This window comes from Pinus tabuliformis, chromosome 2_2 (assembly GCF_031772625.1).
Source record: "Pinus tabuliformis cultivar Carrire ecotype Pingquan chromosome 2_2, CPIR1, whole genome shotgun sequence".
Classification (NCBI taxonomy): domain Eukaryota; kingdom Viridiplantae; phylum Streptophyta; class Pinopsida; order Pinales; family Pinaceae; genus Pinus; species Pinus tabuliformis.
Window position 1 is genome coordinate 994,089,993 of NC_142300.1, and position 15,562 is coordinate 994,105,554.

A 15,562-nucleotide genomic window follows, 5' to 3' on the forward strand; every position below is an offset into this window, starting at 1 on the left:
CCATCTCTTTCTGGCTTTTTATCCAGGGACGACGTTTTTACATTCTTTTTTTTTTCGAGAAGAAAAAACATTAATTTATATTAAAACTAGCATTTGTCCTAAAAGGTACAAAGAGAGGCCTATAGGATTGTTAAATTGGAATTGTTGAATTTTTCTAGAAGAGCTAATGGTTTTGTGGAAAACCTTGTTTTCTTGGACTGGATCATTGTGCAATTACCCTTTTAAACGCTTTTTCGTTTGATAAAATAATCAAAATATTGTTTTCAAATTTCCATAGATTTCCTCTTACAGTAAATTTCAAATACAAAATATAATTACATAGTATTATTTTGTATGGGGCACAACTCTTCTACATTTTGGTCATTCATAGCGGATATTTCAGACAATAGAAGATAACCTATGAACAAATTAATGAAGAGCATATTATTCATGAGTAAAAGTTATGTTTGCTTATCCATGGAAAAGAACAAAAATATCTGGAGCTTTGACATTGTTGAGGATCAGACTGTTGTTACAAGATTTCACTCAGAAAAAGTTGAAATGTAATTGAAATGTAATATAGAGGCAAGTAAAAGAGGAATTTCCCTCAAATAATCACGATCTGCTCTCGAACCCTATTAAACAATGCATCCTTCTCATGCCCTGAATATAATTAAATAAGAACACCATTTCCTGAAACTCGTGGCATGCTTTTAGGGCTACACTAATGCCAAGAACTCCACCAGTTCATTAGTTAATCCTGTAATAATTAAATTAGATTAGTGACTAACCACATTGAATCTTTAATTTTTACAATTCACTATTATGCTACTGCATTTCAATGAATTTGAGTTCATGGTCTAAAAATTCTTGCGATATCAGAGATATGACATCTCTTGTTCGAGTCACATACTTCCGTCATAAATAGATGTGCCCAATGGTCTCAATAGATTTTTCATTTCACAGAATTTTGCTTGGGAATTTCCATCAACAGGTTCTTTGGAATTCATACCCCTTGATGATGATGCAACAAATATTCCACTGGCCGAGCCGTCCGCAATTGTTCGCCATCTCTATTACGATGTTCAACTGGTTCCAACAAGCTGAACATCTGTTGGCATCTGCTGGCCAGCTTACAGGTTACTCGTCAATGAAAATCGGCTCCAGATCTACAAATACAGCAGGGGGGACATGCTTTCGACTCTAGTTTCGCTGAAGAAAGTGTTGAAGGCATCATCTCCGCGACCAACGGTCTTCTCACTGGGCATCTGGCCATCAAGATGAATGTACCAAGACACTAGAATAACTAAAACTCACAATCTGTCTAAATTTATAATATGCCTCAGCTCTACACGAATTGTTCCCGTGATATTGTCGAAGGACAGATTTCTGTAAAAGCAGCAACGTTATCCGTTAGTCACATTGAATATGCTTAATGCAATTCAACACTCATTATGTTATAGGTCAATTTAGAATATGGCCCAGGATTACTTACAGATAAGTTAGCCTTTTAAGTTTTTGAAATTCCAAAGGAATAGTTCCATTCAAACGGTTGCCATGCATATTGCTATAGGACAAAGGACAATGAAGGCACAGCATTAACACTGTTAGCCAGTGGGAAATTATGCTCCGCAAATTCATCACTTGGCTTGAATATTATATCACTTACAAGAAAATGAGAGCAACACATGAACTAATATTCTCTGGGATCGGACCTTCAAGTTGATTTCTGGCAAGATTTCTGTCTCAAAAAAAATACAACCTTGGAATGTTAAATACTTACAGCAAGAATCCAAAAGATATCATAGATTAATGTTTAGTGTATGGGAGGTTTCAAGATATTTCTATCATTTTTATCTCCACTTTCTAGAAAAAGGTTTGGACACAGACTTACAATTTGAACAACTGTTCCAAATTCCCCAGCTCAGGTGGAATTTGCCCAGTCAGCTGATTGTCATTTAGCTGCCTGCATATGCATACAACCGTTGACTATCAAAGAGCTATTTCTTATCATGCACGTCCAGTTTCCATTTCTTACATATCAATCATCACAAAATATGTGATTGGAATCTCTTACAGGTATCCCAGCTTTGTCATGTTCCCCAATTCTGGCGGAAAAGATCCCGTGAGATTATTACTGTGTAAATATCTGAGTAGTGCAAAAGAAAGTACAAAAGAATCAGCTTCTTGAAAATTGAACATAAAGGAAATTTATAGTAAAAAAGTAATGGACTTTCACAAACCCAGATGGGAACAGTTCGAGCATTAACTATGCAAGCAACTCACAGTTTATCAGTGTAAGTCAAGTTGCCTAGAATCGGATGAATTGTTCCAGTAAAGATGATTATCACTCAAATCCCTGTAATAAATATTAATTGTATCAGTACACTAAAGCTTACACCATAATTACATAATCAAGTTTTTGCCAAAGGTCACAAAACATTTATCAATGAATGAAGGAATATTGATTGATTCTGCATAAGAAATATATTGACAATATCCAAAATCATTATGGATTCTTATTGATCTAAGCTTCCATGCAATTAAATGTAAGAGATTATACTTTAATCCGATCACAGGAAAATTTTGGACAAGTTGAGATCCAGAAAACACTGTACTTACAGAACAGTAAGAGCCTGCATGAGACCAATTACTTCAGGTATCCTTCCGGTCACCTTGTTTCCTTGTAATGACCTAGGATAACCACTTTAAAATTAGGGTAGGACAACTAAAGCAACCAAATTAATGATGTCGGTTGAATAGTGCATACCTATGTTACCAGAAACGGGACGGTTGCCACCGTTCCCCGTAAAAAACGTGTAAGAAACGGAAACCAGACGGAAACGCCGTTTTCTACGGTTATTTTAGCTAACGGGTGCATATATTTTATGGGAAATCTTTTACCGGTGGTAGTTCGCTCTTTTGCATGTCATTCTCAGCCCTGTATTTTCACTCTTTATTGTAGATTTCACTCATGTATTCATTCAATAACCTAGAGGCTTATGCCAAGTATATAGAAAGTTGATCATTTCTGTACTATTGTCCCTTTTTTTAGTTGATTTGTTTTCCTTTAACATATATATTGTTAAAATTCATAGTTTAAACACTATTCTATATGTGGCTCAAGAAATTCACATTTAATTGCAAATTCTATTTATTGTTTATATATATATATATATATATATATATATATCTAATTATTTGGAAAAAAATTTAAGGAAACAATAATTAGCTGAAGGCGCAAAATGCATAAAAATGTATACACTTAATTGATTAGGAGGCATAAGAATGTATATATTTAATAGTCAATTTACTAAGCATCAGTTTCTTATTTAAATTATTTAGGTTTTTAATAAAATTTGCGCTGGAAATTTAGTTGAAACTATATTGAAAATTGAAACTAACGCTGTATTTTTTATTTTTATTTTCATTTTCTCTCTCCTCGTTTCTTGAGTACGAAACCTCCAAACTCCGTTTCTCGTATCGTTTTCGTTTCTCGTTTCGTTTCCCGTTTCTCGTTTCTGGTAACATAGGTGCATACCATGCAATGAATTGCATTACTTAGACAACCTGCATAATCTCATATCCCTGCCTATTCAACACAAAATTCCTGATGCTAGAACACAGTTCAGTCCTGGAAATATCTCCACTTACAGAGTAGCCACTTGTAGAAACCCAATTGTGAAGGGGATCTCTGCGGTAAGTTGATTGTATGATAAGTCCCTGATAAGAATACCAGCGCCAATTCAGTAAGTAATTGAGATCACGAGTCTTGCATCAAACCATACATTTACACCCGTTTGTTCATTTAAAATCCAGTTAGGCAAATCAGAAAACATACAAAACTGCATAGCTTGTACAGTTGCCAATATTCTCAGGAATGGTCCCCGACAAGTTGTTGCCTCGCACATCACTGCATGACAGAGATCAACTATTTAGTAACATTTAAGCTACCACGAAGAATCCTTCAGGTAAAATTTGTTAATGCACTGAAAACGCTGCATCGAGATACATAAATTTAAAGATAAATTCTCTGTGACCGCGAGTTTTGATGGGTTTCATATGCAGAATTAATTCGATGAAAGAAAGCTTTAAAAAATTCTGCATCTACTCCACAAGACAGAAGTATTGTGACTTACAAGAACCACAATCCTGTCAATTGACACATGTCAGGGGAAAGAGTCCCAACTAAGAAGTTGTTGCGCAACCCCCTGGAAACGATAACAATATGCCCATTTCAAAAAGAATGGGCGCCAAATTTAGTTTGCAAACCTAAGAACAGTACTATTAACACAAATGCTTCTTCCAAACCTTAACAGGAAAATAAAAACAAATTTTGCTTAGTGAGAGAACGATCAGCCCAGCGAAACTCATAAAGAATCCAGACTCTTACAAATATTGCAAAACTTCATTCCAATAGATAAGCTTGGGGATCTCCCCACTTAATTGATTGTCTGCAAAATCCCTAAAAATTGCAAAAGCACTGTTAAATGATACTCCTCCAGAATCTAGAGTTTACACATCCTATGCAGTTCTTTGACAAGTAAAGGGCAGCAAAGAGAGTAGAATCCAAAATAGTATTCCCAACCTACATTTTCTTCAAGTTTGGAATCTGAGACAACGTTGAAGGTATAGGCCCCATTAACTGGTTATTCTTCACAATCCTGTAAATTTGATCAATGTGTCAAAAGGAGCTTTCACTCCCTTCTAAGACAGGGCAAAATACAAAAACATCTACAAATTAAGCTAAATTCTTTACAATAGCGAGCAAGTGCAGAATGTTAGGATACTTACAGTTGTTATAGTTGTTTCAACTTCGATATTGAAAAGGGAATGTCTCCATATAAATAATTTAAAGAGACATCTCTGCAGCAACATTGAAGATCAAATCAAGTCAGCGGTTTCTACGAAATATAAACCATGAGAATGATGACTTGTAGATTTGACTAGAGGGACATTTAGACGCACACAGCAGCTTGGTTCGACATCAGATATCTTCTCAAAAGACAGTTGTTTTCAGCATAATACTTAACAATTATCTATAGTAAAGTAATATATGCATCTTGAACCAGACTACGAGTGTTGCATATGGTGAGATCTGCTTTAACCAACTTGTAGTTGAACAGTCATTTTTGTTTGGACAGATAAACGCTTGAAAAGAGACTTTCCTAGATAGGTGGGGTGAACATGTCTTTAAAGGGATTTTCAAGGGTTTTTCATGAGCTGTTCTGTAACACTCCTAACCGATATAACTACATAGTAAAAAAAAATTTAAAGAACTGAGACCGAGAACAGGAAAAGTTCGAGCTGTACAATACAAAAAAAAGAGTATGAATGACCATCAACAGAAAAGAAACGTTCACCTGGTGTAGAACCGAGCCATCGAGGCGCCTAGGAAGGATTTAAACTGCAACAAAACCCCATTGGTTGTCATTCGGCCACATGAAGCGCTCACTGTGTAAAAGAGAAACCAGAGAGCTGAATCCAATGTAAAAGGCAAGGGAGAGACCATTTCCTTTAATGTCACTGCATGCAGAACACTGAATCAACTATGAACATCATATATATTATAAATAGCTGCTCCATTAAGACTATCAGTTTAATTGCAATGAACCCAAAGTGCTTAAAAGTAATATATAGTGAACCTATACAGTGAACTTCTGAATTCACATACATTGGCTCTGAGCTTTTTAGATTTCCAATCACTGGGGAAATTTCTCCTCCGAGGTTCAGATGAGAGAGATTCCTGCACAACACAAACCAGAACAAATACAAACATATGAGCTTAAAGTAAGCATATAATCAAAACTCAAATAATGACAGACTGCCCAGCAAACATTCTTAATGATTCCCAATATAACATATTCAGAGTATATGCTCTATCTTACATCAATTCCAGTGGAAAAGTGATATATAAACTTACCATTCAACCTATAAACTTAGTGTGATGGAGAGAATTGGTCGCTGAGCATTTATCTACCACGCACGCTGCTTTTCCCTATACAAATTTATTATTAAAACCTATAGATGTTGAAAACCAAAGCATACCTGCTTCTATCCATAAAATATTTTGAGAATTTCATTCCAATGGATCAAGAATTTCATCTCTATCGATTCTTCTACTCAACATAACAACAACAAAATAGAATCGCCGGGATAAACCATGCAAACACTCTTTTAAAAAAAACATAAATTAAATTCAAAACAAAGAAAACACAACGGAAATAAAACACTGTAAAATCCAAAATGCATGGCCATGCAACAAAGAAAATAAACTTGAACAAGAAACAAGGCAAGCCAATGCAATGCAGAGTATTGCAGAAAATGATGAGATGAAAGTGAGAACCAAAAGCCAGGGAAGAAGAACAATGCTTGCCAAAAGGCAGCAAAGAAAAACAGCACAATGCTTGCCAAAAGGCAGCGAAGAAAAACAACAACAACAACTGGCAGGGAAAAAGTAGTGAAAATATCTTCAAGAGTGACATAAAAGAATGGGAAAAAGCAGTAAGGCAACTCAACCAATATTTGGAAAAAGCAGTTACACTTCAAATCAACGGTTGAAAGTGTCTCACCTGATCCAACGGAGTAGTATAAAAGTGTTGACGATTGTTGATGCATAGGAAGGCCTATCGGCCTAAATATATCAAGTATGTTCTACTACGTTCTTACATTGTCATATAGAGGCATCTGATAAAACAGATTGATTTGTACTACAATTGCCAATATAATATATACTGCTTTTTTCGTTCCGAAAAAAAGAAAAGAAAGTCAATTAATTATATTTAGAAAAAGATATTTACGGAGAGTTAGAAAAAACATGGTCACTCAAACCAAGATGTGTTCATTATTATTTTGGAAGAGCAATGGCAATCTTAAGAATTTCATTATTATTTCATAATTTATATATGAGAAGGATATTGTAATGTGAACATCGAGGAATTCTTTCACTAAAATTATCATCAATAAAAATAAAAATATTGATATTTTCAATAAAACTGTCATCAATTAAAAAAATATTGATATTTAAAAAAAACATTGTAATTTAAGTGAAGGGAACTTGATTAATAAATCAAGTATTTTTGGACAATATGTTAAAAATTTTAAAATTTTAAGATATATGAAAAATATACTGTAATTAAAAGGCGAAAGATTGCTAAATTTGCCAATGTGGCTTCTCTGCTGTTAGCGTTCAATGCCAGAAAATCTTGGCTGCAGTTTTGTCAAGCTGCGACATTAAAGAAGGTTGAATTCACTCACGAGGGATGAAATCTATAGAGAGTTTCGGGGATCCATGATATGATAAACAAGTCGAGAATCCATGACATAATAAACAAATCTATGAGAAAGTGAAATATGAGCAATGAAAATGAAACACGAGGAATCAAAACCAAATTTTGTTCTGAGGCAACCTGTAAACCAGCAATGATGTCATACAAGCAGAGATTTTATTACACGAAGAAGGAACTGGAAATTAAAGGAGAAAACCTCACTAACTGATCATGCCCTCACTTACAAATTTGGCTGATCTGGATATGAAAAGGAGGGAAGCCTTTGATATGTCTCTTGTGGTTGATGGATGGCTTCAATCCTCTTCGATTGGCCATCACATGAAATCTGAGTGGTTGCATTTGTTTGGTCAGTTTACGTGTTAGGAGCTTTACCACTGAGCTTATCAGTGTCCTCGGTCGGGATTGATGATAATATCCGTAAACACAAACTCCGTCGTCTCCTCGCTTGATGGTGAAATCCTGAAATTTGCATTAGTTTTATCCTGGGGAGGCATATATCATTTTAAGGCCTATGACAGACTTGAATATGGACATCTCCTGGTTTATACAAAGGGCCGCTGTTGGCGAGAACCTGAAGCAGTCATGGAACAACAAAGCAGCCGAGCCTAAGAAAAAGGTATGTATTCAAACGATTAAAGCACAAAGGGTTGTAGTTTAATGGGTCTGGGTAAAATTTCTTAAGCCTGGACAAAATCATGTTTTCTAGGAGTTAAAATCTCATACGTCTCTAAAAAACAGGAAATAGTATAGTTAATGTATGTTTGTCTTTCTCGAGGGTGGTTTATCATTGAATGATGTAACAATGGTGTGTATATTTCCTGAAATTCCCTTGTCTCTGGTTATAGCGTTTTATTCTTCATTTCCCTTCTTATTCTTAAGGCCATATGCATACTGGCCTGCATTTACAAGACATACACCTTACACTCCTCTCGCAGCCCGAATGCTAGCCTGCAATAACCTTATAGCTCCCTCATGTCCTTCTTTTTTCCCGATAGAAACTTCATGTTTACAGTCTCATGCCCTGGACACATTTTGGTATAAGTGGACTAACACTTTCTTTGTGTCACGACCTTGCAAAAGCTTTGCCATTAGAATTTGCCATAGGTGGTGGTTTTGCCAGGGTTGGTACTGCGTTTGCTGCTGTGAGGGCCCTGAGTCCTAAACCTGCTAGGAAGGTGGTTTATGCACTCACTGGTTTTTCCGGGAATGTTTGGTAACCAGATTCTGATTCCGAGACTTTCCAGGGGTGTTTTTAAAATGATTTATTTTTAAAACATTAATGTACCCACTTGTTGGTACCCGTCGGAGGTGATGGGTGTCCTTATCCTTACACTTTGCACACTCCTCCTGACATCCTCCTACGTGTTATCTTACTGTTTTTGGACTATCTATGATTCCGAGGTGGTATCTTCCCAATAAAGGCTCTCGATTTGGCGGCATTGACATTCTCTTGGGCGGCGAGTTCCAGGTGGGTTGAGGTGTGGGAATTGATGCTATTGCAAGCGAAAAGGTGAATTTTTATTGTTTGCAATAGCATGTCCTGGTAGGAGGGATGATATTAATTTTTGGGGGATGTACCTACTATTCCATTAATCTTGCCATTAATCTTGCCTGGTGACATTGACATTCTCTTGGGAGGTGGTCTCCAGGTGGGTTGGGACGTGGGAACTATCCCGACTGCAATAGTCTGTTTCGATAGGAGGGACATCATTAAGTTTTGGGGGGTGTACTTATTAATCCTTAAATGTCGATGGACCTTTTTGAGTCTGACACATCTCTACACGAGGCCTTCATCCAAGTCACGATGGAGGCTGAGTCACAGTGCCACGCAAACTTGGGCATGACTAGGAATGTGGCACGCTCCCCTCGGCTGACAACCCTGGGTGACGGAAGTGACATGTGGACAGATGCCGGCTGTCAGTTACAAAATAATTTGGAGGAGGGGAAAATAGGTGGCGGAAGGTGGGGTGGCCAAAAGCATCGTGCTATCAAGGTTACAACACCTACACCTAAACTTTCATTCGGCCATGATGTTCTCATCGAATGAGTAACGAGTCTCCAAAAGAGGGCCTTAGTGGGTAAGTGGTACTTTACATAGATAGAAGAAGCGGAGATGAGGCAGTGGCTGGCAAAAAAATGGAAAATCTTGTTGGGTTATATTCCCATGGTGGTAAGGCTCATGGGAGGCTGGTACAACTTCCATTTTCTGAGCGAAGAGGATCTTGGGAAAATCGTAGCACTGCCATGGGTCAAGGATCGTGGATTTTTGGCAATGTATGCATGGTATGTGGGCTTCAATCCATTGAAGCAAATGCCCAAAAACAAGCTTATTTGGGTCAAACTGCCCAGATTACCTTTAGAATTTTGGACGAAGGAAGTATTTACTGATATTGGCAATGCCATTGGTAAATTCATATATGTTGATCCATGATGTCTGGGAGCAAGGGATAAAAGGATTGCATGGGTCCTTATAGAAAAATATTTTGGTGAGGCTTTCCCAGATCACATTGAGTTAAGGTGGGAGGATATTAACCTCACACAACGCCTCGATTTTTGGGGAATTCCATTTCGATGCCTCAATTACCACCAAAATGGACATTTAATAGCTAACTATCACAAAGGAAGAGGAGGGTGGTGACCTTCGTGGGAGCGTAAAGGGACTCATCATCGACTACAGAAGGAGAACAAGTCGGAATGTTTCTCTCCACGTCATGGTTTTGCCACAAAACACGTTGGAAACATATCGGGCTCAGGTAACTCTATTCACACTAACCAGGTTTTTTTTTAGCCGTCTCCTCACTTTAAAAAAAAAATGTTTCTGTCCCTATTCATGTATACTCCTCCTCCTCGACATCAGAATAGTCTGATTCTCATATTGCTGCCGACTCTCCATATCGGGAGCATCACCAGCGCCTATCCACCCTGGTTATGCCTCAACTGTTAGTACTGTCACAACACACTATGGTTGACATTCCATCTACCTCTTATGCCACGTATACGCAAGCCCGAAGGCTCCATTCACCGGCTACACAACCAAATTCCCCCATTGCTAAGTCTCCCTCACAAAAATATCTGATCTCATCACCTAACAACTCTGTAGACAACGATCTCGACTTCCTACTACAAAAGAAGACCCTTGATCTTAAATCTCTCACTATTCATAAACCAAAGGGTTCTAGGTCCCCTGTAATAAGCCCCTCCTCTATCGGGAATATAACTGTGAGGCATACAAATAACAGAGGTAGTAAACACTTCATAGGTTGCCCATGCCAAACACATACAACCCTGACAAACTCGTCGTCCCTCATTGATATCCCCATTTCTTCACCCATCTCTCCCAGGGAACTTAGAGCATGTATGCCCTCTAATAGGCTTAAATGAATTCCATTCTCTCTCTGAATATTAGGGGTTTGGGGGCCCTTCCAAAATTCCTCGCCTTAAGAGACCTGTTTCTTTCATCTCATTCCAATATTATTCTCATCCAAGAATCAATGCATTCTGCATCACAAACTGTTGACTACTTTTGGAGGATGTTTCCGACATGGTATATTGTGGCAACTGACACCACTGGTAGATTTGGGGGTTTAGCAGCTTTTTGGGACCCCAGATGGGCAAAACTAAAGGCATTTTCCTGCTCGGCAGGTATTTTTCTCGCTGGTAGCATCAGAGGTATCCCGAGAAGAATGCACATCCTTAATGTGTATGCTCCTTACAAAGAGTGAGAATATTTTTGGGATTTAATGGAGGCATCTGGGATCCTTCATTCATCTTCTCTTATTTTGGATGTGGATCTTAACTGTATCATAGGGATCGAGGAGTTGTGGGGGCAATCTAGGGTGTTGGATAAGATGACAAAAGCTTAGGGACATTATTTTTTCCCATAATTTAGTAGATATTTGTCCACCAAATAATGACCCCACTTAGGATAATAGAAGAAGTGGAAATAATTATATAGAAAAGAGACTTGACAGATTCCTTGTACGAGAAAATATGGTGGAAAAGATGGGGGATGTAAGATCCCACATTATTGAAAACTATGTATCAAATCACCGCCAAATCACACTTTTTTGGTGCAATACTGATATTAGAGTCGGCTTTCCTTTTAAGTTTAATAGAGTTTGGCTTGAAGATATAGATTTTGAATCACTTATCCGATCACACTCACTGGAAAGAAGAGATACAGAGGAAGACCTTACGTACACAGAAAGGTTCATAAGCAAGCTTCGAAACCTTAAGACAGAGGTAAAAACATGGGATCAGAAGAAGAAGGCAAGTCTAAGAATGGAATTGACAGAAATAGAGAAGGCCTTAAAGCCATTGCATAGCCAAATGGCCACCCACTCCCTATCTGCCGATGTAAGGGAGTGGATTCATGCTCTCAATTTGAAAAAGAAGATGATTCTTCAAGTAAGAGAGATGACGTGGTGATTGAAGAGCAGAGCCATCTAGATTTGTGAAGGGGATAAAAATACCAAGTTTTTTCATCGCTTTGCCAATCATAGAAGGAAACAAAACACAATTTGGTAGATGACTGATGGTGAAGGGAACTGTTATAAGAAACAATCGGAAATTACAGCCTTGGCGGTATCATATTTCCAACAAGCATATAAAAGAATGGAAGTGGAGGAAGCAGATTCACAGGTATGGGCAGTAAATGAATACCCTACAATGTTTAATGAGGAGGACAATCTGGAGTTGTATAAGGAGGTTAAGGTGGAGGAATTGATCCGGGCTATCAAATCGATGAAAGGAGACAAAAGCCCGGGTCCAGATGGATGGACTGTGGAATTCTTTGTCCACTTCATAGACATCTTTCAGGAGGACCTTCTACAGATAATAGAAGAGTCTAGAATGAAGGGAATCATACATCCCCATTTAAATTCTACCTATATCTCCCTTATTCCAAAGAAAACAGAGGCGGCCACCTTTGCTGATTATCGCCCAATTTCCCTGTGCAATCTTACATATAAGATTATCTCCAAGATAATAGCCAACAAAATCAAGGCGTCTTTATCAAAATTCATCTCACCAGAGCAATATGGCTTTCTTAATAATATCCATGATGCTGTGGCAGTTGCTCAGGAATGCATGCACAATATCAAGACAAAAATGATGAATGCAACAATAATGAAGGTGGACCGCAAAAAGGCATATGACTGCTTAGATTGGGGTTATCTGAGACTAGTCCTTCATAAAGTTGGCATAAGAACAAATATGGTAGAATGGATTATGGGATGTGTTACAACAATTCGATATGTTGTGATAATTAATGGATACCCATCAAGGTTCTTTGCTACGGGTAGGGGACTTAGACAGGGATGTGATTTGTCCCCCATTCTTTTCATACTGGCAATGGATGGTCTAAGTTTGATAATTAAAAAAGCTGTTTACACAGGTTAGTTTGAAGCACTAAAAATTAGCAGTCATATTTCTATTTCCCACAGTTTCTTTGTTGATGATATCTTGCTGATGGGTATGATAAACAGACTCAAGTGGCATGCACTGTCATTAATTTTTAAGAAGTTTGGAAGAGCTATGGATCTTGTTCAAAATGAACACAAATCTATCATCCTATATGGATCCTGCAACCATGATGATATCAGCTATATCCAGAGGTGTTTTGGGGTAAATGCAGTGAATTTAGAAAATGGAATGAAATATCTGGGTTACCGCCTAAAGCTAGGAAATTACAAAAATGCTGACTAGATGTGGCTAGTGGATAGATTCCACTTGAGGATTAAGGGATGGGAGCATAGATGTTTATTAGTGGGTGGCCGTATCACTCTCACACAGTCAGTTCTTACACAACTGGGGGTCTATTGGGCTCACCTATTCTGCGTCCCACAGAGGATAATAAAATCACTAAATCGGATAATGGCAAACTATATTTGGTCAAGTGAAAGAAGAAGCTGCAAATATTATTTGGTCAAGTTGGAGAGGATCACTAGACCAAAAAAGATGGGCGGATGGGGTGTTTTAAATCTTAAAATTTTTGGTTGGCCGCTAATTCTAAAATCACTGTGGCGTGGTATCAACAGTAATGGCATATGGGGAAAATTGATTCGGTTCAAGTACATGAAGAATAAGGATTTTACCTATTGGATGAGACAAGGTGCAATTGGAAAAAAAAAGTGGATCTAAGATATGGAACAACTTCAACATGGTTAAAAATATCCTATTTCAGATAATATCATGGATGTTTGGTTCTGGCAATAGAATTATTTTGGGTAAAGACAATATTATTGGTTTTGGTGTGATCCCACTTGGTACAAGGGAATTAATAAAACACCTGAATAGAAAGGGCATATTTTTTCTGAATCAGATGATCAGTGAATGGAGTGGTAATATACCAATCTGGCTTGACTCCATCCAACTGAACCTTACAGGACAGTACGAACTGGATTGGTTCCAGCTTGTGAAATCATTAAAAGATGCAGGTATATGTTATGATAGCAAAGGGGATCGCATCACCTGGGCTGGAAAAAAGAAGAAATCCGGAGAGATTGAAGTGGTGGATTGCTATCTCAAATTATGTATGAAGGAGCTACAGGATGCAGAATGCTATTGGTTTTATAAGTTTTGGCAAATTAGTATTCCCATAAAGATTATCATTTTCCTATGGTTAACATGGCAGAATAAGAATCTTACATGGGAAAATTTACAGAAGAAGAATCATCACAGACTTGGGATATGTTATCTGTGTAGGAAAGAAGGAGAGGGTAATTATCACTTATTCTTACACTGTCCAAGATCTATAAGCATCTGGAAGCACTTCACCACCAAGATGTAGATCCCATACATACATTTTAATACAATTGATGAATGTTTAAAATGGTGGAGTACACAATGCACAAGTTAAGGATCGTTGGGACTGGCTATCTTCTGGGAGATCTGGAAAGTCCGAAACCACCTGATTTTTGGAACTAATAGATGGAGAGAGGATTTAATCTGTGAGTACATAGAACAGTGGACCAAATCGGATCAGAGAGCTGGCACCAAGAAAAAAGAGAAGGGAGACAAGGGGATGGTACAGGTTACCAAATACCTGGTTGGGTTTTTTTATGAGGCATCACAAGGAGGGAGATGTGGATGTGAAATTTGGCTAAAGGTGACAGAAGAACAAGAGTAACGGATCCACTGGAATGCGGGAAAGAGAACAAGTATGAAAGCAGAAGCAATTGCCTTATGGGGATTACTATGGTTTACCAAATTTTTGGATATTCCACAAATACAAATATATGGTGATTCCAGGTGTATGGTTGATCACATTTTGGGGAAGAATAATATTCAACAAAATTCCCTACAAGGCTACCTAAAACACATACAAAGCCTATGGAGCACTCTTCAACAATCTTCCATACAGCACATCAGCAAAGTGCACAACAAGAATGCGGATGAAATGTCAAAAAAAGGATTACTAGCCACAGAAGAAGGTATGGATATCCAGGTAAAAATGGGACCAACAATGACAGAAGTAGGAAGCATTAACATGCCAGGATAGAGCACTAAAGTCCTTATAAAGGAGCAGAACATCAGCACACATAAGTACCTTGAAAATTTTCTGTATCATTTTTTGTAAATGTTTTGTATATGGTCTTGTATAAAAAAGAGAGGTGAAATATCACTTTATATTTTGCTGTATGAAGAACACGTTCTAGATCAGATGTGTAGTTAAACTTTCTCGTTTCTATTATGAGAATCTAAGAAATATTTCGGAAGGGGCAGATGTTGTTATAGGAGTGTAATCTCTGTTGCCTATTAGTATATGAAGGGTAATCTCTGTTGCCTATTAGTATATGGCTCACGCTGAAGAATATAATGAATTTGTAAGTTCGTGTGTAGTTAAATACTGGATAGTTAAATACTGGATACAATATCATAACTATGATGATGCTCTGTTCATCATTTATATATGTTGTTTTAAACATAATACAAAACAGACCTTTTGTTCATCATATATATGTACTGTTTTAAACATAATACAAAATAGATGGTTTTTTCCTTGCTGAACAAAAAAATGTTTTAATTCATATTTAGAAAAAAAACACTTAAATCAAGTCAAATCTAATTCATTAAAATTTGAGAAAACATTTTAGTTTTAAATCATTTTTTTATTAATATATGAAAATAATATTGTAACTTCCCCTTTATGTAAATTTTAAAATGCAAGTTTACAATATTCAAATGAAAATCATTAAATTTTTGGGAACATACTTCCATTAATATATAATTCATAGGTTTTGGTTTTTTTGCTTGAGAGGGAATTTCTTTAATACGTAAGATTCTTAATGTTT

At 37.2% G+C, this 15,562-nt stretch overlaps 1 protein-coding gene across 1 annotated transcript; it reads right to left on the reverse strand.

Annotated features, from left to right (window-relative positions):
• Positions 1–1,474: 1,474 nt before the first annotated feature.
• Positions 1,475–4,848, reverse strand: LOC149196674 (uncharacterized). Its single transcript, XM_089403776.1, has 12 exons — positions 4,774–4,848; positions 4,572–4,643; positions 4,373–4,444; positions 4,119–4,190; positions 3,821–3,892; positions 3,521–3,702; positions 2,602–2,673; positions 2,266–2,338; positions 2,057–2,128; positions 1,874–1,945; positions 1,649–1,720; positions 1,475–1,546 (listed from the first exon to the last, which is right to left on the reverse strand). The coding sequence occupies exons 2-6, from the start codon at positions 4,619–4,621 to the stop codon at positions 3,630–3,632; spliced, it is 339 nt and encodes a 112-aa protein (XP_089259902.1). The 5' UTR covers positions 4,622–4,643; positions 4,774–4,848; the 3' UTR covers positions 1,475–1,546; positions 1,649–1,720; positions 1,874–1,945; positions 2,057–2,128; positions 2,266–2,338; positions 2,602–2,673; positions 3,521–3,629.
• Between the last annotated feature and the right edge of the window lie 10,714 nt (positions 4,849–15,562).